The 25,568-nt window shown below is 47.9% G+C and overlaps 1 protein-coding gene across 1 annotated transcript in view; it reads left to right on the top strand.

The window, feature by feature from the left end:
• Nucleotides 1-1,943: 1,943 nt before the first annotated feature.
• Nucleotides 1,944-25,568, top strand: part of LMOD1 (leiomodin 1) — a 44,165-nt gene continuing 20,540 nt past the window's right edge. Inside the window, exon 1 of the mRNA XM_039227549.1 lies at nt 1,944-2,204. Within this exon, the coding sequence (XP_039083480.1) occupies nt 1,944-2,204 (261 nt within the window). The remainder of the gene's footprint in view (nt 2,205-25,568) is intronic.

Raw genomic sequence — 25,568 nt, 5'->3', positions numbered from 1 at the left:
TTATTTTACAGATGATTAAGTCAACCCTCCGTCACTTGGCTGGCAAGCAGCAATGCCAGGACCTAACATGGTCCTTTGGCCTGGAGAGCCTAGGCTTGAGCGATGAAGCCATCCTGCTCTCCGGCCTCCTCTGTTGAGTTTCCTTATGGCCCCTGTACTTCTCTTCTGAGGCATGTTGTAGACTTTTAATTCTTTAATGAATTATTTGAAATTATTTACTTATTAACTATCTTCACTGATAGAAAGTAAGCTGCAAGAAGGCAGAGCCTGCACGGAGTTTCATTTTTCTTCTTTTTTTTTTAAAGTTAGGCTCCACACCCAACCTGGGCCTTGAACTCTTGACCCTGAGACCAAGAGTCAGATGTTCTACCCACTGAGCCAGCCAGGTGCTCCTGACTTTCTATCTTTAGTTATACATTCTGCCCTTAGAACTGTGCCTGACACATAGGCGCTCAATAAATACATGTTTACTGGCTCACTGACAGATTGACCACTGCCTTCTAAAAATGACAACCCCCAGGATACTCTAAGCCTTTCTTCCACTCTTCCTCTCAGGTCTCCCTGCCTCACCTCTGTACTCCAGTCCCGTCAGTCAGCGCCATCCCTTCCTCAGCCTTAACCTAAAGCTGGACTAGTGGACATTGAATGCCAGGGCCAAGTTTTTGTCCCAGACGATCCCTGTACTCAGCAAATGCTGATCAGGTGACTCTCTCTCTCTCTGACTTAGGATGGAAAGACGCCAGGAAAGATCGAAGCATCTACCCTGATGGGTTACACCGGGGCTTCTAGAAGGGATTTTGTGGCAGGAGGGAGGGGGGCAGGAGATTGAGTGTCTCTGTGACTTGTGCAGGCAGCATGATGGATGGGCAGTGGAAAGCCCTTTTATGAAACATGCCAGGCCTGCTGCAATAGTATCCCTCCCCACAGCCCAGAATTAAATTTCTCCGAAGACACCCTCAATCATGCTCTGGATTTATAGGTGGGGTGGCAACCTGCCGGCTCCTCCTCGGCGCTCCCAAAGGAGGTTTGTCTACGGTTGCCCCAGCAGATGAGAAGGGAGGGGGGTCTGAACCCCATGGAAATTGAAGTTTCCTGACTTCTGCAGGTCACATTGTCTTCCCCAAACAGCCTACCAGTTTTCAGTTTGGGTACACAGTGGAGATTTATTTTCTCTGTCTCTCCTCTCTCTCAAGAAGTGGCTGAGGCCTCTGATGCTCAGCACTTGGGTTCTCCTTCGAAGAGAGGATGGGTGGGCAGGTAATTCAGATGATCTGGAATCTCATATCTTTCCTGAGGCTGTAAACTACTGGAAGTCCCCCAGCACATTACCAAATACAGTAGAAAGGAGTCAGCGGACCATGCACCAACTACAGCAACATCCACCCAGGATGAGACGTCAGATCTGTGCTCCAACAGGACATGCCTGGGACGGGCCTGTTCTTGAACCCCCACAGCCCCATCCCTGCTTTTCTGGCTCTCCCGTGGCTCTGATCAGCTTCTGCCAGCCTCTGCATTTTTGTATCTTTTTCTCATTGCGTGGCCCCCTTGTCTTTAAAAGGCTAAATGCTCTGTACTAAATTTGGTCACACAGAGCTCCAAGATTCCCTGGAATGTCCTCAAGTTTCAAACAGCTCTGACAGCGAGGCAGGCCCGCCCCCTGCGTGGGGATTGGCTTCGCCTTTCGGGGCCAGGCAGTTGTCAAGTCTTATTGGCCGCTGGTTAGACCAGCCAGGGTCCACTAGCCCCGGGCTTCGGAGCTGGCTTGCAGTTAACACTTCGGCACCTGTGGCAGAGCAGGGCAGGGCGGAGGAGCCACGTCCTCAACCAGCTAGGGGTCCGCTCTCAAGTCCACTCTGCTCCATCCAGATCAGCTCCGTGCCTCCCCCTCGTAGCCCATCAGGAGTCCAGCAGCCCCTGCGAGAGCCACAACCCACTTTGCCAAGATGTCTAAGGTAGCCAAGTATCGGCGGCAGGTGAGCGAAGATCCTGACATCGACAGCCTGCTGTCCACCCTGTCTCCCGAGGAGATGGAGGAGCTGGAGAAGGAGCTGGACGTGGTGGACCCAGATGGGAGCATTCCCGTGGGGCTGCGGCAGAGGAACCAGACGGAGAAGCAGTCCACGGGCATGTACAGCCGGGAAGCCATGCTCAGCTTCTGTGAAAAGGAGACCAAGAAACTTATTCAGAGGGAGATGTCCATGGATGTGAGTGAGCAATATGCTACAGGAAGGGGGGGGAGGGCAGGGCGGGGAGGGAGACCCTAACTCGTGACTCGGATGCTGCTTTCCTTAGAGCAAAAGGTCTTGTTGGCAAAAGCTCTGGTGCTTCGGAAGCAAACACCATCCGCTGAACTGGCAGTTGGGAACCTCTTGCCCCTAGTTTCGGTTATAGAGCACAAATTGGCTATGTTAGCAGAACTCGCCATCCCGCAATAGCAGATGGGTCCACGGGGAGAATGGGAGCTGGAGAACGTCCTTGAAGCGTTCATTGTCAAGATGACACCATCCTTGTCCCCGAGCACTTTATTCCCTCACATTCACGTCCTCCGTTGTGAGGACGGGCGGAGGATAGGATGATGCTCGAGGTCTCCTGGCAGCCACCTCAGGAAAGATAGTCAGCCCTCCTTGCAGAACTGCTCGCTTTTAGGCCCTCTGGGCAACTCAAGGCACATGGACCATTTGAGGAGGCTCAGGGGCAGATGGGCCTCCCACAGCGATGGGAGGCAGGGGTTGGGGGTCTGTGAGGTGGGAAATGCTCCTTAACCTGATGGCTTCAGTTTCACTCCCAGGGAAGTTGGGGTTTGCACTTCCTTGGAGGAGCATCTTGAGGGAGCATCCCCTCCTTTTGGTAGTAAGCCAGGTAGTAATCCCCTCCTTTTACAAGTCAGCCAGGCCCCTTTGGGGTGGGGGGAATAAGGATATTTCCCAGCGGGGTTTTGCCATGAGGAGGGGACAGAGGAGATGCAAGGGCGCCATTTTGGAAGCATCTGCCCACACGTAAGACGGGCTTAAGCAAAACCTTTCTCTTTTCCTGGGTTGGCACGGAGAGTTTTTTTTTCATCATGTGTTCATATATAAGTTTTCTTGGGACAAACTAGACCAGCCTCCACCTGAGCGTGGCTCTGTAGAACCCCTTGGCCACAGAAGAGCATGTCTGGTGGGGAAACAGTCCCACGTCTTTGCGCGGATTCTCTTCTCGTCAGTACTTACTGGCCACGTCTCTTGTACCTTGCCTGTTACTTGTGGATTCTTGCGTGAAAAAGTTCAATCTCAATTCTCATCCTCTGTTTTACGTCTATGGAAACCAAGGCCCAGAGCTTCAAACACCGTGTTCGTTCTCGCAAAGGAGATGAGAGGGAGGGATGAGGGAAAGTGAGGTAGAAGAGCTGGACCTCTGTCTCTATCTCTACCACCCCGGGCCCATGGTTAAGGCTTCACCAAGAAGTCAGGAGTGAGGAGTTAGAAGGCTCGGGAATTCATTGCTCTGGGGGCAAGGTGATTGCCTCTGATGCCACTTGTGTCAAGATGAACAGACACTAGAATGCTTATGGAAAACAAAATGAGAGGACATAGGGGACTCCCCATGAGGACCTGGTACCCGACACCCACAGGACATGTAGGGAAAGCCAGGCAACGCACCCCAGGCTTTGGACACCCAACCTGGAGCCCGGCCCTTCTCTTCTCCTGCAGAGAGTCCCCAGGCTCTGTGCCCGGTGGCTTCTGGGATGCAGAAAGATACTCCGGAGACTGAAGTCAAATGCAGAACATTCTCAAACCCAAAGCAAGATGCTTAGGGTGTGGAGAGCGTGAGGGACTCTTATGCTCCGGGAAATTTCATTCTCAAAAGCCTTTTTCCTGAGCCAACTGAAACCCTGGCATGCTTCTCCCCAGCCCTACCCCCCTCACCCTTGCCAGGTGCACGCCTGTTTCTGCAGACAGAGCCCCGGTCAGGGAACAGAGGGTGGGGTGTGTGCATGTGTGAGTGTGTGTGGTGTGCACCCACACACCCACACAGGTGTATGTGAGACGGTATGAGGTGGCTTCAGTGTCATTTTTCCCTTGGAGGGATAGGCTGCCCTTACTCTTCCTCATCCAGTCCAAGGGCATATGTTGGCAGAGTGGCTGGCTGGAGTTCAGGGTACATCCCAAGCCATGGGCAGCAGTCATCTCTGTAAACCTGGATGAATGGCCATGAACCCTAAAAAGTGGTTTCCTTAGCACCATTAGCAAGCTAGTGAGTGTGTGATTAAGAACTTGGATTTAAGTGCCAGAAAAGCCTGGTTTGAGTAGTAGCGTCTCTTCTGGTCTGTATAACTATGTAACTGACAAGTTACCTAACCTGTCTCACTTTCCCCAGCTACGAAGTATCCAGCCCTTAGGATTGCTGTGAAAACGGAAAGCATAATAATGTACAGCACTTAACACTGAGCTTGGCATATAATAAATGCTCAATAAACAACAGCTATGAAATGATTAATTCATTAATTTCTACCCCTTGCCAGCCCCTCCCTTCTTTTAGTTCCCTCAGCGCTGAGGAAGCCAAGCGTGTCTGTTTAACTCATAGCCAAAGTAAACAATAAACAAACAAACCCTGGATACTCAGGCTGGGGGGCCTTTGATAGCACAGACACAGAACAGTGCCAGGGTGGAGTTCCAGGCTGCCATGACGGCTGTGGCTCTCACTGATAGTGTTTTTTGCTCCCAGTAAGGAACTGGAAGTTAATGAAAACAAAGAGTAACTGTGAGCCTGTTTCATTTGACTTGAGGAAGCACAGCAAGATGAACATTTACTGAGAAATTTCTATATGCTATGCATATTCACCTTTTCTTTTATTTAAATCTTGTGCTTCTTGGGAGATAGGTATTTTTATTCCCATTATACAGAGCAGCAAATTGAGGCTCAGAGAGGTTGGATTAACCGCCCTAAGTTCACACAGCAACAAGTAGCCTGGCCAGCTTTAAGGACTATGCATCTTCCTCTCTGCCACACCAGGGTACCAAAAAGGGCAGTAATGCCAGCCCCTGTCCTGAAGAATTTATAATCTAATTAGGGTCACAAGACACACACATACAGAAGCACCACAGAGGTGTTACAAAGCACAGGTCACATATTCATACTGTCGTCACAGAAGCACTGGGCTATCACATTGTCTAGTCTGGCTGAATGTTCATCCCTGCCCGCAAAACTAGGAACATAAATATTTAAAAACAAAATTTTTTAACATTTATTCATTTTTGAGAGACAAAAACAGAGCGTGATTAGGGGAGAGGCAGACAGAGAAGGAGACATAGAATCCAAAGCAGGCTTCAGGCTCTGAGCTGTCAGCACAGAGCCCGACATGGGGCTCAAACTCACAGACCATGAGATCATAACCCGAGCCGAAGTCGGACGTCTCACCAACTGAGCCACCCAGGCACCCCTAGGAACATAAATATTAACACCAAGTGTGGATTTGGGATTCAAACTATTAGAACCAAGTGTAGATTAGGGAAGTAAATCCTGCCTGGATATTGGATGGCATTAGAAATTTTTGTCCATTCCTTTTAGGTGGGATAATGGTATTGTGGATACACTTTTTAAAGGACCCTTGCCTTTTAGACACGGATACTGAAATATTTATGGGAAAAACTGATAAGATAAGGGAATTGGCTTTAGAATAATATGGGCAAGGGAAGGGGGCCAAGGAATAGATGAAATAAGTTTATCCATCAATTGATCACTGCTGAAGCTGAGTGATGGGTCTACATGGTTCTCTCTACTTTTGCATATGTGTTTAACATTTTCCATAATGAAATGTTGGTTTGCCTTTTTTAGACAGAAGCTGAGAGTGGAAGGCAGGCCCAGTTTGGGTCTTCAGCTCTGGTTTCTCTGGGGAAAGAGCCCCAAGATTAATACTCTGGCTATTGTGCCAGAGAGGTATAGACTGTGGAAGAGGCCTCAGATGGCTTCTCCCTCAGAGGGATGGAGGACTCCAGGGCTGTCCTGGATTGGTTTACCCAGTCCTTGATGAATACTCCTCTCCCCAATCCACCCTCATGCCCCCTTCAGGTCTCAGGTACTACTTCCTCCAGGGAGTCTTCCCTGACTGTAGGGCAAATTTAGGCACCATGTCTGATCTGAGCACTCCAGTGCCATGCTCTGTACCAACCCCATCCTGTTTTCTTATATCTCTTCCTCGCCAGCTCGTGTGATTCTGGAGGATGAGTGCCCACACCAGGGCAGGCGCAAGGTGGGCCCTCAACCTCTGTTTGTTGAATGAATGTTTGGAGCTGGAGGTGGGGCTTGGCAGAGCTGGCCCCCAGCTTCCTTCCCTCCCTTTAAAGGGGCAGACCTCTCAGCCCTGTGTGTTCTGCCCTGGTCCTCCTGGGATTCTCCTTCTGCCCAGGTGGAAGACAAAGCCCCTGGGCAGGTGTGTAGCCAATAGTTCAGTGAAACCCTTGTGCTTGGCTCCGGTTTCAGGAACCTGATCCCAGCAGGTCAACTCATGTGTTCTCTTTCCTTCCCAAGTGGGAAAGAAAATCTCCAGCCTGTCTCCCCTGTCCTTCTCCCTGGCGTTACCAGGGGCTGGGGATTAGCACCTGCACGCAGCCAGGAGCAGGGGCAGCTGACCTGGGAGTGGGGGTGGAGGAAGCTCTTTTAGGTTGTCCCTTGAGAAGCTAACCAGAAGCACCCCACTAGCCAGTAGCTGCTGGGCCAGAGCCTCCTGACCTCCCCCTTGGGTCACACGGCCTCGCTGTTCCCCTCCCCTACCAGTCCCAGTTCACAGCCCAGCGTCCATGGCTTCTCTACAGGGATGGGGATGCCTGAGTGCCCGAGGCCGGTGGCACCAACCCTCAGATTGCCCTTTGCAGAGGGCTGGGCCCTATCAGGAGTGCACTGGGCAGCACAGCTCAACGATTAAGGAGATTAACCCTGACTGGTACACACCCAAAATAGCCCTGCAGGCTTGGGTGGAGAGGGCAGAAGAGGTGAGGGGGGCCTGTTGACCCGGGGAGGCAAAAGCAGGCACCCAGTGAGTGTGAGACAAGTTTAAAAATCTCTCCCTGGAGTTCGAAAGGGGCCTCCGTCCAGAGTTTGAAAAAGTAGTTGAGCGACAAGTCGTTGATCAAACAACAAAGTGCTGTTTGAATTGTTGTTCTTATTCATCATGTATAAATCGGTGGGGAGAAAGGCTCAGGTGGGTGCGATGTGTGGGAGGAGGGAGGCAGGACAGAGAGCACCAAGGAGAAGATGTGAAAACGAAATGGCTCCACAGCGAGTAGGAGATGTAGATGGTCAGGAGAGGGGTCTGAGTCCCACTGACCGAGGGGAGGTTGCCGCTGGGATCTGCAGGCTGGGGGCTTCAGGGTCCCCACGCTGAGGCAGCAAGAGGCACGTGTGAGCAGACACGCAGAGGGAGGACAAAGTCTCCATCTAACCTGGCTGCCTTCCTTCTCCCCAAGAGACTCAGGAGTATCCGTATCAAACAATGGCAGCATACCACGGCTGGGTCCACGGGGCGCAACACCTGAACGAAGTGCACGAAGTGCACCAGGAGAGCCACAGAAGACAGAGGGGTCAAGGGCACTGTCCTCGGAGATCTGAAGTCTACATGCATAAAGTACACACACACACACACACACACACACACACACAGCAGTTATAGCAACAAACCATAATGAATGGGGGAGGGGGGTGCAGGGCAAGAGAAGCTGATATATCCGTCTGCCTGCCAAGTTGGATAAACAAGAAAATCCTGGACCATAATACTCAGGCCTTTCCAGATCAGGCTGTGCTTTCTTGTTTATTGGGCCGCTTTCGGCACAGGCAGCAAAGAAAGAAGGGGTCTAGATTCTAAGCATCAGTTCCCCTCAAGGGCGCACTTAGCCCCAGGCAGTGTGGGGAATAGAAAGCCCATGGGTATTTGGAACCAGACAGGATCAGATCTGATTCCACTTCTGCCCCCATTGTCTGAGCCGCTGAGGCTGAGGCTGAGGCGTTACCTGAGGACAGGCATCAGCTTTAGAGTACCTTCTGGACCCAGAGGCATTATTAATACTATCTCATTAACATAGCTTCTGGAGGCCCCAGTGCTCTGCTGACAAGTGGGAAGATGGCATGACTCTTGAAGGGTTACCGTGAGGATTAAGTTGGCTAAGGGACTGAAAGTGACTGGCACATCATGAGAGACTTCTCCCCACCCGAAATTCTTCAGACTTTATACTTGGGTATATGCCAAATCAACTTTTTAAAAAAATCTTTTATGAGATGAAAAATCAACCTGTCAGTGGAAGTAGGGAATGGCAGAAAGGGAGGGAGAGAAAAGAGGAAGAGCCGCAAGGAGCTAGCTTAAGGAAGAAGGCAGGCTTATTTAGTTACTTCCTGTCTGGCCCCCTTCCCTTGATTTCTTTGAGCCTAATTTATTTAACACCCCAGGCTCCAGGGCCCGCACTGGGTGGCGCACTGGGTGGCTGCATTAGAAACATCACAGAGTAGAGGGAGATGGGGGGTGGGGGTGGGGTGCTCAGGACTGGTGAATTCTCCTTGTCTGCAATTTCCATGAACTCAGAGAAGCCTAGGCTGCTTCAGACAAATTTGGCTCCACCTGTCTCTGGGGTCTGCTGCAGAAATGACCAGGGCTTGCACACACCTCCACCCTCTCACCTGCCTTCCCTCAGGGAGAACCCACAGACTCCAGAGGGGGTCACTTCCTCAGCCCTTTCTTCCAGGTCAGGCCAGCAGGGCCAGCAATACCATTGCTTGCTACCCAGCCCCCTCCCCATCAGGCCCCTCCCCACCAGTGGACCGGCCTGGGGGCAGAACTTCTAGTGAAACTCTGGCTACAGAATGTACAGAATATGGTGCTTAGAATAGTGTCGTCAGAAGCCAGCTAGACCTGGATTCAAATCCTGTTCTGCTGGTTGCTGGCTACATTGACCTGCACAATCACTTTACCTGAGTTTCCCCGTCCTTCAAATGGAAATAACACCTAGTCATAGGATAGTTGTGAGGTTGAAGCAAATAATACACATAAAGCAGGTAGCAGAGTGCTGGGTTGGAAACCTGGTAGTGAGGGTCCCTGAACTTGAGCTTCCACCCTTCCTTCACGCCACCCACTCCCATTCTCTGCATTCTTTTTACAGGCAGGACTGACAGGAGGGAGAAGGACTCCATTAGACCATTCATTCTTCAACTATTTAGTAAGTTTCTATTGTATTAGGTGCTTTCCGAGAGCTGGGATAGAGTAGGGAAGAAGACAGATGAGGTCCTTGCCCTCACAGAGCTTCTATTTTAAAGGGTGAGACAGAGAATACGTGTACCTAAATATATACATGACCAATAACATATACACACCACATATACATGTCACGTACATACAAGGAAGAATGCACTTTCAGGAAAGGGTATATGACAATCTCCTATAAGGTGATCAGGGAAGATACCGTCCAAGAGTTGGCATAGAAGCAGGGCCTGGAATGGACCGAAGGAGCCAGCCAGTGGGAAGGTCTGGAGAAAGCTTTCCAAGCAGAGGGAAGAGCAAACACAAGGCTTGGCTGGGTAGGGGAGTAGGTTTAGTATGTCAGAGGAAAAGTCAGGCCGGTGTAACTAGAGCAGGGTGAGCAAGGGGCGGGGGTGGGTGGGTGAGGCTGGAGGAGATAAGGCCCAAGAAGTAAGCAGGGTTCAGATAATGGAGGGCCTTATAGAGCAGCAGAGGGAATTTGAATTTTTCTTCCAAGTGCCATGAGATGTCATTGGAGGGTTTTGAGCAGGGGAGAGATGTGATCTGATCTAAGTTTTTGAAAGGACCTATCACTCTGCCAGCTTTCTGATGAATAGACAGTACGAGGACAAGACTGGGGAAGAAGAGAGGCCAGCTGGAAGAGTGCTGCAGTCAGGTGAGAGGCCAGCGATGGCTTGGGGAGAAGTGTTCAGATTTAGGAAATACCTGAAAGGTAGCACATGTAGATTTAGGAAATACCTGAAATGTAGACAGGACTGACTGACTTACTGGGGGAAAAGAGAGGAGTGGGGGGCCCGGTCCTGCTTGAGTTATTGGGTAAATTTGGTGCCGCTTACTGAAATAGGGAACAACAGGAGTGGCTTGAGGAGTTTGAGAATTCTGATCTGAACAAGTTAAGTTTTGGTAGATGCCAAAGACGAAGTGTTGGACTGACTGGGCACGTGCAAGTCTGGAGCTGAGCGAGGCAGTGGGGCTACAGATAACATTTGGGAGCCATCAGTATATAGACAATACTCAAAACCATGAGCCTGGAAGAGATCACATAGAAAGACAGCGTAAACGAAGAGCAGAGGTCCAAGGACCACGCCCTCCGTTACCCCAACACTTGGGCATTGCAAGAGTCTCGGGCCAGTGGAGGAGACAGAGAGGTGGGAGGAAGCTCAGAGTGGTTTCCCAAAGGCACGCTCACAGGGGGCTTACGGGCGGAGAGTGCATTCATGCTGGCCGCTCTTGCTGAGAGGTTTAATAAGATGAGGACAGAGAATTGACCATGGTAACTGGAAAGATGGAGGCCATTGGGACCTTGACAAGACTGGGTTCACTGCAGTGAAGAGTGGATTCGAGAAAGAATACCCTTACTGGGCTGGAGACAGAGAGTCCGGACAAGTGTCTCTTTGATTTTTTTCTAAGTTTTGTGCTAATGGGAAGCAAAGAAGTAGAGTGGCAGCTGGAAGTAAATGTGGAATCAAAGGGGGATTTTTTTAAAAAAATGGAAGATGATAACATGTTGATATACTAATGGGGATCATTCAGTAGAGAAGGAAACCTCAATGGCCTGGAAAAAGAGACAAAACAGGATGGCTTGCACTGGAGTGGAGGGGTTGGCCCTAGCAGGCGGTCACCTCTTATACCAGGAGGGAAGGTAGTGGAGACAGGCACGGATGCAGGCAGGTTGATAAATGGGGTCGGGGGAGATGAGGTCGGCCTGTTACGCGTTGATGCATGAAAGTGCCGCTCCAGGAGGACCACCCAGGCCGCCGTACACAGGCTGGGTTGTAGCGGGGAGGAACTTAGAAGGCTGTGGCAGTAGTCCGAGGTTGAACTTCAGGTCACAAGAAAAATGCCCCGTGCTCCCTGGGTGAGGTAGAGAAAACACGAAAACACTTCCGGATATGAAATCTGGCACGCGAACATTCAGCAGACAACAGCCAGCTGCCAGAGCTGCTTGAAAATCCAGTAGATTTTCACCTCCAGTGCATCGATCTTCCATCCCCAAGGCCGCCCCATGAGAAGGAGGGAGCACACAGGTCCCTGCCCAGCACACAGCTGGTGTGATGGGACAAGCCCTGGGTTTGCAAGGCAAGCCAGGGGGCCTGGGGCTCACTCTCGGCTTGACTGTCTACCAGCTGTGTGGTCTCAGGCACGCGTTTAACATTTGTGAGCTTTACTTTCCTTTATTTGTATTCTTTAATGCCTTGTCTGTGGCTCATTATGTACTTGACAATAATGGATTTTTTTCCCTACACTGTTTTTATTGAAATATAAAATACAGACAGGGGCACCTGGGGGGCTCAGTCAGTTAAGCGACTTCTGCTCAGGTCATGATCTCACGGTTTGTGAGTTCGAGCCCCACACCAGCCTCTCTGTTGTCAGCGCAGAGTCCGCTTCGGATACTCTGTCGGCGTCTCTCTCTGTCCCTCCCCAACTCTCTCTCTCTTTCTTTCTCTCAAAAATGAATAAGCACTAAAAAAAAAAAAAGGAAGAAAAAAGAAAAAAAAAAAAAAACACGGACCAAAAACCATCTAAAACACAAATGTGGAGTTTCATGAGTTCTCACCAAGTGACCAAGAAGAACAGCAGCAGCGCTGCAGTACCCTCACCCACCTCTGCTGCCTCTCTGGCTCTCCCTGCTTCCTACCTGCCGCGGGAACCCCTACCCTGACTTCCAACCCCATAGATTAGACTCGCCTGTTTAAAAATATTATACAAAAATAAAAATAAAAATATTATACATACATACAAATATATAAAAATAAATGCATATTATTTATATATATATATAAATACTTTTACATATTGTTTGTATTATATATAACATATATATCATCTTTCAGTAGGTGCTTTTCTGTATTCAGCTTCTTTCACTCAGCTTTTTTTTTTTTAATTTTTTAAAACGTTTTATTTATTTCTGAGAGAGAGACAGCATGAGCAGAGGAGGGTCAGAGAGAGAGGGAGATACAGAATCTGAAACAGGCTCCAGGCTCTGAGCTGTCAGCACAGAGCCGGACACGGGGCTTGAACCCACAGACCGTGAGATCATGACTTGAGCTCAAGTTGGACGCTTAACCGACTGAGGCACCCAGGCGCCCCTCTTTCACTCAGCTTTATGTCAGTCGACATTCAACCATGTTGTCCATGGCATTTTTTCCCACTCTCACTGCTATGGAGTATTTCATTGCTTGAATATGCCATAATCTATTTATCATTTCACTGTTGAAAGACACTTGGGTTGTTTTATCATTTGGGGCTATTATAACCAATGCTGCTGTGAGCATTTTCATACATTTTGGGGGTACATTTATGACTTCTTCTGAGTCAGGTATGTACCTAGGAGTGGAAATGCAGGAAATGCACAGTGGCCTTTTAATTTCTTCAGAAGCCTGTAAATAGCGGTGATCCTATCTAATTTGAAGAGTACAAATGTTTGGAGAAACTCATGACATAATGACTTGCAAACAGTAGGTATTTAATAAAAGTGGGGGCCACCATCATTTCTAATGATGTCCATCTTTGGCAGCAACTAGAACGCTGTCAAGGCCTTTGACCACGCCCCGCCTGCTGTCCTCCTGACCCACACTATTAAGATTTGTGCTTCCCTAATACCCAACTCAGATTCCTCCACCCCAGGACTTTGACTTTCCCCAAGATGGTGGCTTAAAGCTGTATCCTACTTCATGGGCTCTTCCCATCCTTAGCCTCACTAACTCCCAGTATGGACAACTTCTCAATTTTCAGACCCTTCCTGCTTTACTTAGTTTTCTATTTGGCTTATATCTTATTCTGGTCTTTCTCCATACTCGGCTCCGTTCGCATGTGTATACCTCTAACCTTTTATCACCCCCAGCCTGCATGAGCATGGCCATTTGGCTTTTCTACTCTGACTCCCAAGGTGCTGATCTTGCCTGGAGAAAATAACACAGCCATACATACTGGTGCTGCTATGCCAGGGGCACCTGGGTGGCTCAGTCAGTTAAGCATCTGACTTCTGCTCAGGTCATGATCTCACAGCATGTGAGTTCAAACTCTGCATCGGGTTCTGTGCTGATGGTGCAGAGCCTGCTTGGGATTCTCTGTCTCTGTCTCGCCACCTCCCCTGATCTCTCTCTCTCAAAATAAATTTTTAAAAAATTAAAAAAAAACATACTATGCCAGGCCCTCAAGGCTGCCCAGAAAACTTCTACATGTACCTTTTTTCCTCCAAAAGTTAGTCTTTCTTTATAAACCTTTCTTGTCCCATCGGCTCTCTCTCACCCTCAGCAGATCTAGCATCATATTTCACAGAGAAACTTGAAGCCATCAAGTGAGAATGCCTTCAAATTCCTCTTCTGCTACTTGAAAATGTGTAAGTGTCTATATATTCAAGCTTTCTGTCTTCTCTCTGATCTCTTGGAAAAGCTGTCCTTCCTCCTGTCCCACGCTAGTGCCCCTACTCACTCTTCTCTCCCGTCTCCTAAGGGACCTTTGCTCCCTTAAACATCTGTTTGCTCTGAATCTCTCTCTCTCCTTCTCTGTCCCTCCCCTTCAACATTCCTTCCTACCGGCTCTTTCTCTTCACTTCCCACCTTCTCTCCTTTCCTTCGTAGCCAAGCTGTAGGAAATAGTATCTACACTCACTCTCACACCACCCGCCCCTGCACTGACATCAGCCTTGGTAAGGTCTCTGAGGGCTTCTTTGTTGCCTACCAGAGGGACACTCTTTGAGCCCTTACCCTGTGTGTTTACTCTGTAGCATTTGACGACTCTCTCCTTAAAATACTCACTTCCCTTGGTGCCAAGGCACCACACTCGCCTACCTGACTTTCTCTCTCTCTGGCTGGTCCTTCCTTGTCTCCTCGGAGAGCAGCTCTCCCTCCGATGCCTCGATACTGTTTCTCCGGGCTGTGCCCCTCCTATGGTGTCTTCATGGCTCCCCTCATCCGACCCCACGGATTCAGCTACCACCCGTATGCTCTATCTCGATCTGTGGCCCAGATCTCTGTGTTGAGTTCTAGATCACTCACTTGCCTCTTGGGCTCCTCAAGTGTCTCAGATTCAACTCGTCTAAAAATAAATTAATCATAGTCACCTCACCCCACCCCTAAGCCTGCTTTCCCTCCTGTACTCTATACTTGGGTAAATAGAAGTTCACGTAGGTGGTAGCTCTGGGGATTCTCCTGCTCTCACCCGTCTCAGTGTTTCCAAACTCTCTTGGTGACAGAATCCTATCGATTCTACTTGTTTGACGTCTCTTCAGTCTGCCCCTCCTCTCTGTTGCATTTCTGCTGTCACCCACATCACTTATCCGCTATAAGAATGCCGTGACCTCCCAACTGGTCTCCCTGTCTCTCACCCCATTGCAATCCATCCTCCCCACAGCTGCCAGTGTCTTATTATAAAATGAAATCATGATCTTGACAGTCCCCTACGTAAAAGCCTTCAGTTGCTCAACATAGCTTCCATGATCAAATTCACACTCCTTAGCATGGCTTAGGAGGCCCTTGGCAACCCAATGCCTCCGTATCTCTGTAGCTACTAATTCTCTTCTCCTTGACTTTTACCCTCTGCTACAGTTACACTGGACCATTGGTTCTCCAATGGTGCCATGCTTGATTTTGCTTCCTCTGTGCCCCTGCACATACCGTCACCTCCATCTGGGAAGCCGACTGTCACCTCCATCTGGGAAGCCGGCCCCCACCTTGGGCCTAGCTAATCTGGATTCCTCTTTCGAGCCTCGGCTCAGGTGACAGCTTCCTACTTCCCCAGTCCCTCCAGTCTGGGTTGTGTGCTCCACCTCTGCGTTCTCAAAGCACCATCTGTCTGCAGCTTCTGTCACTGTCTGTAGCATAGACGCTTAACACATGGTTTGGACATTGTCTGTTTCTGTGCTTTCCCCAACTTCTTAAGAGTAAGCCCTGACTCTTTCTTATTTTAAAGCTTATTTATTTATTTTGAGAGAGAGAGAGAGAGAGAAAACATGTTAGTAGGTTAGGGGCAGAGAGAAAGGGGATGAGAGAGAATCCCAAGCAAGCTCCACACCTCCAGCACAGAGCTGAATCAGGGCTTGATCCCATGAACCATGAACCGTGAGATCATGACCTGAGCTGAAATCAAGAGTCAGATGCTTGGGGCACCTGGGTGGCTCAGTTGGTTAAGTGTTGAACTTTGGCTCAGGTCATGATATCACAGTCTGTGAGTTCGGGCCCCATGACAGGCTCTGTGCTATCAGCTTGGAGCCTGGAGCCCACTTCAGATTCTGTCTCTCTCTCTGCTCCTTCCCTGCTCGATCTCTGTCTTTGTCTCTCAAAAAAAAAAAAAACTAAAAAAAAAAAAAAAAAAAAAAAGAGTCAGATGCTTAACCGACTGGGCCACCTAGTTGCCCCTATGCCTTACTCTTAATCATCTCTATGTCCCCATTAGTGAGCATGGTGCCTAGCTCAACAAATGTTGAGCAAACAAAGAGCAAACAAAGGACAAATAGTTTGCAAATACCATTCTTGTCATACTTGATAGAATCTACAGAAATTATGAATTCATCTACACTATTCTGAGACAACTTAAAAATATAATTTTGGGGGTGACTGGCTGACTCAGCTGGTAGAATAAGGGTCTCTTGATCTCCGGGTCATGAATTCAAGCCCAACATTGGGCATAGAACTTACTTAAAAAAATAATATCATAACTAAATAAAAAAGAAAATATGGCTTTATGTCCACATCCTCAAATGAAAGGCAATTTGGCAGTGATTGTTTTTTCCCAGTTTCTGTAAACAACCAATTAAATCAGTCCAAAAGTTTACACTCTGGGATCTGAATTGTTGAGATGGGTCATTGCCATAGTTCCCTTTCAGTTTGTTCTGGACAGAATGAGCCTCAAGGACTCATTTTTAACTTTTTCCATTTTTTTCTTTCCTTTTCTTCTTCTTCTCTTTCCCAGCTCCCCAGGGATCTGAGATTATAGGCTGACATTTTTAGCTTGACCCAATCAAGTTCACCCATGATCTCAGGGGCCACAGATATACCCTAAAGAATATAGTAGTAATTTGTTCCATATACAGCCAGCTGAGGCTTACAGCTCCCATTATTTGAATTCTTCCCTAGCATGTCTGGAGAAGTTCAGCCCCTTTGCATCTAGATCCAGAATAATTAATATGGTTTCTCCTGAAAACTTGCTATAAGCATGTATCTCTTTGGATCCCACACGTATAGCAGGGAGTGCCATCTCGGGATTCAAAAAGCCCATTGCTTTGGGAGGCCTGGTGTTTGGATGTGTGGATATGATGACCCAGAAAGTCTGATATACTAGTTTGGTGGCCATATAGACACAGACTTGCCCTACTGAAGCCAGAACTGTGAGGCTGAAGCAGAGATAGAGCAGAACCGGGATTAAGTCCTTGTAGACAATCAGCTTTTTCTCAGCGAGTGTTCTGCAAGAGAGCAAAGCCCAACAGCAAATTAATGGAGTGATTATTTCCTCAATTCTGCTAAAGATGCTAAATAGCAGGTCTCATTCTAGATATATAGGAAAGAAATCAACTCGTTACATACAATGGGTACCTTTGGGCATTAAAGGCTTAATCTTTCTCCTGGAACCCCAGTTGACAAGGGGTACCATTGAGCTTCTTGTTCATCTTGCTTATACCAGGTTTCCCCAAAGATGGATCATCTCAACTACTCAAATGGCAGCACCTCTTGCACTTGCTACTTAGTGATAACGTGCCTATCCCTGGTCCTTTACTGCACTGAAAATATAATGTATTACCAACCACCAAGAATATGTCTAATAATGACCTCAGAGTACTCTTCACCACTTCCAGTGGTCAAGGAGATTTTCCCCTCAGGTTTCTGTAATCCTTGCCTTAAAGGCAGGAAGAGGGGTGGTATGTAAGTATCGAGGTGCTATTTCTAGATGTATTTTCTTCAAAAAGTACTTTATAATTATGGGTTTCCCCCACTATCTGAGAGTAGGATCTTCATATGAAATCTTTTGTAAGCTGAAATGGCATAAAGCAAAAAAGCACTTACCAGGGGTGCCTGGGTGGCTCAGTTGGTTAAGCATCCGACTTTGGATCAGGTCATGATCTTACGGTTCATGGGTTCAAGCCCCACGTCAGGCTCTGTGCTGACAGCTCAGAGCCTAGAGCCTACATTGGATTCTGTGTCTCCCTCTCTCTCTGCCTCTCCTCCACTCTTTCTCTTTCTCTCTCTCAAAAATAAATAAACATTAAAAAAATTTTTAAGCACTTACTATTAATTTATACAGAAAAGTTTTGAGTGTTCCCAGACCCCAAAAATAACCTCTCTTAGGCTTTTCTGATACCTCAGGGCACATCTTGCCATCAGATGCACAGAATAAATGGAGAAAGAGCCCAGATGCTCACAGACAAAGTTCGAAGCTCTGGTGGCTAGATGCTGAGATGCTGAGGGTAGTTCCTGGAAAGGAGCCAGCTGGGGTGGGGGTGGGGGGCAGAGGGTGGCAGTCTGGCTGCAGAACCAATGCTGACCGCTATTTTTGCTCGTCCCCCCTCCTTTTTTAAAGTGAAAATCCTCTTCAGATTTCTTTCAGTTAAAGAAAACAGGTAGTAATGTAGGTCTTGTAAAAGCAAAGTGGCGTAATGCGAAGTTTTGAAAAGGGAGGGATGCCTGCCTAATGTAATAAGGCTTATTATAGACAAATACAACATAGGGAAAAATAACCAATAGTTCTATTTTGTTATTTAAAGATATTAGCCACTGTCAATTTTTTGAGAGTGTATGCTTTTTCTAAAAAATGTTTATTATTTATTTTGAGAGAAAGAGAGAGAGAGCACGCAAGCAGGAGAGAGGCAGAGAGAGAGGGAGGGGGAGAGAGAGAATCTCAAGCAGGTTCTGTGCTGTCAGCATGGAGGCAGACATGGGGCTCGAATTCAAGAACTGTAAGATCATGACCTGAGCTGAAATCAAGAGTCACAGATGCTTAGCCGACTGAGCCACCCAGGCATCCCGAGTATATATTTCTACATGCACTTTTCCTTTTGTAGTTGAGGTCATTGTATACGTTCACACACAGTCACACAAATTGTGTTGCTTATTTTTCTTATAGCATAGTCATTTTCCCGTGTCACTGAAAATCCTCCCTAAGCATCATTTTCAGTGGATGTTATCATAGTCCATCATATGGCCGGGTTGAGCCATTTGTCTATATTTGGACATTTACATGGTTTCTAATAGATATATTTTCCAGGGCCCCAAACAGATCCCCAGAGCACAGGCCCCTTTCCTTGGCCTTTGGCGCCCATCCCCAAAGAGGCAGAGCCAGCCCCACAGGATGATAAATGGAACCCTTAGCACACTGTGCCCCAGCTGAGACTCATGGCCAGCCGGGGGACACAAGACTCCAAAAAGAGACAAGAGACTCACTGGATGCTGGAAAAGAAGGGACCAAGGGTCATTCACAGGACCAGACAAACACGAAGCTACACACGTTATTTCCTGTGGATCAAGTTCCTGATGCTGGGACTTCTGCCAGACAGGGCGAACCTCTACCCCTCCTCCCCGTGGCTCCCGGGAACAGAGCAGTTTGTGGGCACCCTGAATGGAAACACATGGGCTTGGCTTCCCCTTGTCTTGAGAGGAAGGAATCGTTACCACTTAAAAAGAGAATCACGGCTCCAACCTGGAAAGATTCCAGATGTCGGTAGGATGTCAAACAGGGAAGTTCGATTAGTCCATCCTTCAGCTTCCAGAGGGCCTTGTCCCAAAGCTGGTCAAAACCACCATAGACAAAACATAATACCTGGTATGAGGCAATTGTTCTTCCTTCCCGGGAGAAGTAGAGGAGTATCTTACACCCAGTAGCCTGTCAGGATTGGTTGCTTTCATCTACACGATCTCACTTAATTCCCCCACCAGCCTCCCTAAAGCACTGGCTTGACAGATGAAGAAAGAGAGACTTAAAGAGGTGACTGGTGACGGGGGCGAGTCTTGAAGTCTTCTGAGACTTCAGGTCACCACAAACTGTAACTTAGGGGGAAAAAATCTGTCTCTCGGGCCTTCCTTTTGGACCTCCACTTGAACGGGAGATGCATTCGTTCATTCAGCACTGATGAAACATCCCATTCGCCCATCTCCAGGACAGGTGCTGTGTAGTCCTGGTGGCCACCGTGGTGGCTGGTCTCTTGTCACTAGGATGCCTCCTGCAAACACTCTGCGATCCGAGGTGGGCACTGGCCTCCATGCCCCCAGAGACCCCAGGGAACGGCTGCCAGGAAGCATTCGGGGCTATTCTGGGGTGATTCCTTCTTCCATCCTGCAGGACCTTGTTCTCTGGCTCCCTTAACCCTTCTCCCTGACATAGACCCCAGAGACCTGCTCACCTGGCTTCTCTCTCTTCTTCGACATTGCCACCCCCTTCCTCCTCTGAGGTTCTGGAAGACACTGTGGTCTTTCCATCTCCCCTCTTCCTAATGACACTAGAGCCAGTCACACAAACCCTTTATTATTTAGGGCTTTTGTTGTTATTGTTGCTGACCATACATGGAAATAAACAGAGGAAAATACAACTGGCCCAAATGGGAAGTGACTATCATTCTAGATCAGAACTGGCCAACATGGTCCCACTTGCTACATGTGGCTATCGAGCATTTGAAACGTGGCCAGTCTCAACTGGGATGTGTTGTAAGTGTGAAATGCACATCAGATTTTAGACTCAGCAAGCAAGCAAGAATGTAAAGTCTTACTAATAATTTTATAGTAATTTTACATTGATTATATACAGAAATATTTTGTATGTTTTCAAAACATATTAAAGTTAATTTGTTTCTTTTTAGTTTAGAACATTTAAAACTTTATTTTTTTAATTTTAAAAAAAATTTAATGTTTATTTATTATTGAGAGACAGAGAGAGACAGAGCATGAGCATAGGAGGGGCAGAGAGGGGGGAGACACAGAATCCAAAGCAGGCTCCAGGCTCTGAGCACAGAGCCTGACACGGGACTTGAACTCACAAACCAGGAGATCATGACCTGAGCTGAAGTCGGATGCTCTACCGACTGAGCCATGCAGGTGCCCCTTAAATTTTTTTTTAACATTTATTTATTTTTTAGAGAGACAGAGCACGAGTGGGGGAGGGGCGGAGAGAGAGAGGGAGACACAGAATCTGAAGCAGGAGCCAGACTCTGAGCTGTCAGCACAGAGCCCGACGCGGAGCTTGAACTTACAAACTGTGAGATCATGACCTGAGCTGAAGTCGGATGCTTAACTGACTGAACCACCTGAAAATTTAAAACTTTACGTTTTTATTCATTTATTTTGAGAAGGGGGGGGTAGAGGAGAGAGAGAGCAGAGAAGGGGCAGCGAGAGAGAATCCCAAATCCCAAGCAGGTTCTGCGCTGCCAGTGCAAAGCCAGACATGGGGTTCAATTCTGAGCCAAAATCAAGAGTTTGACGCTTAACCAACTGAGCCACCCAGGTGCCCCTACTTCAGAACATTTAAAATTATATATATATATATCTCATATTATATTTCCACTGGGTAGTGCTTGTCTACAATATAGTGTTTCTAACCATGGTCTCTGGCATATAGGTTTTAGGTTTGTTTGTTTGTTTTTCTTTTTATGCCTTCACTTCTATATTTAATCGTTATCCTTTAGAAAGTGAAGCAAGAGAAGATAAACAGTGTGTAAAATAAGATTTTATTTAATATGGCCCTTCTATCATTGTGTAATTAAGACTAAAATCTCTCTTCATTACCTTAAAATTGTTTTTATTAAGACATAACTCACATGCCATAAAATTGACCCACTTAAAGTGTGCACGTTAGGGGTGTCTGGCTGGCTTGGTTGGTCAGTCAGTAGAGCATACATACGACTCTTGATCTCAGAGTCGTGAGTTTGAGCCCCACATTGGGTGTAGAGATTACTTAAAATAAAATCTTAAAATAATAATAATATTAATTATAAAGTGTGTGACTCATTAGTTTTTTAGTATAGTCACAAAGTTGTACAATCAACACCGCTACCTAATTCCAAAACGTTTTAATCACCCCAAAAAGAAACCTCGTTCCCTTTAGCAAATACTCCCCAGTTCCTCTCCCCCCGCCCCAGACCCTGCAACTCTGATCTACTTTCTGTCTCTATTGTTTGCCTATTCTGGACATTTAATAGAAATGAAATCCTATAATATGTAGCCTTTGGAGTCTGACTTCTTTCACTTATGATTATCTTTCAAGGTTCATCCATGTTGTAGCATTCTTGTATATGGCTGAATAGCACTCCTTTGTATGGACCGCAGTGTGGTTAACAACTCAGCAGTTGATGGATATTTGGCCCAGGGTACTGTTCTGGTTTCATCTCTTACCATCATTTCCCCGGCTCCTCTCCAGTTACAAAGAACTTCCTAACTATCGCTGGTGCTCCAATAAATCATAGGTTTTGCTTGTTTTGTTCCCTCTGCTAAGAAGGTGTGTCCCTTGCCCAACCGACCTCCTCTGAAGCTTTACTCCACGTTCTCCAGGCTCTTACCTCCCATTGTATACTCCCTGGATCCAGTACTTTGTAGAGGCCACTTGACATCCTTACTTGCTGCCTCTCTGCCCCCTACATCTTGGCTTCCCTTTCTTTTGCCAGTAGAATGACCAGCCCCACCTCCCAATTCTCCTGCAGCTTAAAGATTCAGCTTAGTGCTCAGGCTATTCCCCAACTCTGACTGATTCCCCAGTGTGCTTTGTCTCTCAGTCAACAAGGGGAACCCCATGGCCTTGGCACAGGAAGAACCTATAGCTCCTCACGCCTTGGCTGTTGGAAGGGAGTTGCATTGGGAGTTATGATGACCCTGCAACATGAAAGGAAGAACTTTCCAGAACAACTAACACATGTCAGAAACCTGGGAAATGGTAGCTTGAAGTGTATCATTTTACTAGAGTCAGAATCCCCAGGAAAAGTCAGCAGTGAGTGGACACAGCATCGAAGCCAACAGTTCCCTCTTCTTTCCTGTCCACTCTAGAGGCTGCAGGATACTCTGGGGAAGGCCCCTCATAATAGCTAGTGGCCAGGATGGACAGATGTGGACAGGAAGGTGGGATGTGAGTGGTGGTTCCCTAGAGGTTTCTGGCCAGGATGTCAGAGAGGTCTGTCCTCTACTCTGCCCTGTCCAGTGGGCATAAAAAGCTAGAACACATACCTCCCATGTTTGCAAATTATCTGAACCTGAGAGAGACAGTGAGCTTTTAAGCAGCAGAACCAAGATCACCCAGAAAGTTCTCGTCAGACCAGAATGATGGGCTCAGTCTAACTAACGAATTCTTTTAGCCTGGAGAGGGGCAACCTCAGGGAGAAGATGCCTTAAGTCTCAAATACGTACAGAGGCCTCATATTGAGGAGAAGGGGCGGCCTTGTTTTGGATGATCCCACAGATCTAACCAGAACCAGAAGGGCTTTCTGAGTCAGCTTTAAAACAGGAAGAACTTTTTCAGGAAGAACTGAGCTCCCTGTTGCAGGAAGTATTCAAACACAACCTCTTTGGTAGGGACCCTGTAGGTAGGATTGAAATACTTTTTCTTTCCATTCCAGCAAATATTTTTTAAGTACAAAACATTCTGCCAGCCCGGGTGCTGGGGACAGAAACAAAGGACTGGTCCTGGCCCTCAAGTGGCTCACCATCTAGTCCAGTGACAGGTGTGTCAACTGTGCAGAGATACTGGGGGGCCTCTGCCAGCATGGACCGGGGACCCCTAACCAGGACGTGGATGAGGGCCAGCGTGAGGGCCCTTGTGCTGAGTGTTGATAAGCCATTAAGAGGAACTACTATTCTTAATTTTTTTAGGTAAGAGAATGTATTGCAGCTATTTTTAAATTTTTTCTTTTAAAGATACACATGTGGGTACCTCGGTGGCTCAGTTGATTAAGCATCTGACTTCGGCTCGGTCATGATCTCACAGTTTGTGGGTTTGAACCCCGCGTCAGGCTCCATGCTGACAGCTCAAAACCTGGAACCTGCTTCATATTCTGTGTCTCCCTCTCTTTCTGCCTCTCCCCCACTCTGTCTCTCTCTCTCAAAAAATAAATATTTTTTAAGTTAAAAAAATTTAAAGATACACACAGAAACATTTATGAATGAAATGATACACCTGGGATTTGCTTCAGAGTCATCTGAGGACGGGAGTAACTTCGTGGGTGGGCATATCTACGAAGCAAGATTAGCCAGATGTCGATAACTGTGGAAGCTGGGTGATGGGTACCTTGAGGCTCATTATGCTTTCTGTCTAGTTATATATACAATTGAATTTCCCATAATAAGAAGTAAAAAAGAAGACAGAGGAGGAGGCAAAGAGGAGGAAGAGAAGAACGGAATGGGTGACCAGGCAAAGGAGAGCAGCAGCCATTCTGGGTGGCAGGAACCCCGCACATGAACGCAGTGAGGCCAGACCGACACACTTGTTCTTCACTGTGACCCTAGTGCAGGCTCAGAGGAGGTGGGTGCAGGTCATGAAGGGCCTTGTGTGCCAGTTTAGGAGTCTGGACTTCCTCCTGAAAGCCTGGGAGCTGATGATCAAATTTCCGCTTTAGAAAGATCTCACTGACCACAGCATGCATGTGCAGACGTCTTGAAGAGAAGGAAGCCAGGGGCAGGGAGACCAGAGATGATGGTGGCCCCGGCACAGCAGAGGCAGAGGGATGCGGAGGGGCTCACCTGAGACTTATGGAGAAGGTGGGATGAAGGGAACATGGTGAGGGAGCAGGAAGAATCAAGACTGGTGTCCGTCATGGTGTCTGGGGAGTTGGGGGTGCCTTCCTGACCACGGTGAAAGCCGGAAGGCAGGGATCAGCTCTACCCCTGACATCCTCCACTTCTGTTTTCCTATGAGGCCGAGGACTGGCTACAGAATTCTCAGGTCCCAGTGTGAAATTAAAACATGGAGCTCCCTGTTCAGTAGTTACTAAGACTGGGGCGCCTGGGCGACTCAATCGACTCAGTCGGTTAAGCGTCCGACTCTTGATTTTGGCTCAGGTCATGATCTCACGGTTTGTGAGTTTGAGCACCGGGTCCTGCTCTGCGCCGACAGCAGGGAGCCTGCTTGGGACCCTCTCTCTCTGTCTCTCTCTGCCCTCCCCCTGCTCTTTCTCTTTCTCAAAATACACTCGATCTTAGCCAAAAGGCTGAGAAGTGATCTCTCTCTCTCTCAAAATAAATAAAATAAACATTATAAAAATTTAATGATAATAATTACTAAGACTTTCAAGATGGTGACAATAGAGCATTAAACTAAGCATGGGGCCCTTCAGAGCTCTGGGCCGCATGCTCCTGCAGCCAGTCCTGTTCAGGCCACTGCATGTAGCCTCTTCTGTTTAGAACAGGCCAGAGAGTGGCTGTGTGAGAGCCAGGCCTTCTGCTCTCGTCCCCCTCTGCGCCCCCCCCCCTCGGCAGCAAGAGGACAGCATGTTCCTCCTGCTGCCCCCAGGGACCTAAGTGGGACCCAGCACTCTGGGACAAATAGCTTACATTTAAGTAGCTCTTTACGGTGTTTTCCAAACTCGCTTGGGTTTTTGTCTGTGCTGGGATGAAGTGAAGAAGCAGAAAGTAGGCATTTCACAGAGCAGAGCACTAAAGGGACTTATTTGTTTCTACAAAGAGATTTCCCAGCTTCTCCAAAAATGGGGTTTGCTACAAGCCTCCCAGTATGAGTCACCAGACCAGTTGGCAAAACACTTAGGTCTGCAGAGAGCACTGGAGCTGATCCTTCATCACAGAGAAGAGTCACAACAAGGCTCTTTGGCCCCTGGAGATGCGTTCTTTATATCTTCCGGACAGAAACCCAAATGGTGCAGCCTGGGAAGGTCGGGCCAGCACAGCCAGAAAGCGACATCCTCACCTGGAACCCTGCTCCCCACCTTGTCTTCCTATTTCCCCCCCTGGCAGTAAAATGCCCACAGTTTGGTGGGAGGAATGAGGATCTTGGTGAAAAGTAGATATTTTTTCCCCTCCCTTGCTTGCTGGTGCCTCTTGGTGGCTCTTCTTGGGCTCCTTGGAGGGGAGCAAAATGCACAGAGCCACTCCTCACTCGCCCATCTTCTCCTCTCTCTCCTTTTAAAAATTTTTTTAAATGTATGTTTATTTTTGAGAGAGAGAGAGACAGAGTACAAGTGGGAGAGGGGCAGAGAGAGAGGGAGACACAGAATCTGAAACAGGCTCCAGGCTCTGAGCTGTCAGCACAGAGCCCAGTGCATGGCTCAAACTCATGAGCTGTGAGATAATGACCTGAGTCGAAGTTGGACAAGTGTCTAACTGACTAAGCCACCCAGGTGCCCCTCATCTTCTCCTCTTTATTATCCCTTTCACAAGAAATCCTCACCCTTAAAGACTCAGAGCAGTCAAGAATTACCATAGCCTCTGGCAGA

Source organism: Hyaena hyaena, unplaced genomic scaffold, assembly GCF_003009895.1.
Source record: "Hyaena hyaena isolate Hyena2069 unplaced genomic scaffold, ASM300989v1 scaffold_28, whole genome shotgun sequence".
NCBI classification, from domain to species: domain Eukaryota; kingdom Metazoa; phylum Chordata; class Mammalia; order Carnivora; family Hyaenidae; genus Hyaena; species Hyaena hyaena.
Note: the sequence above shows the minus strand (reverse complement) of the source record. Positions and strands in the feature narration are given on the sequence as shown.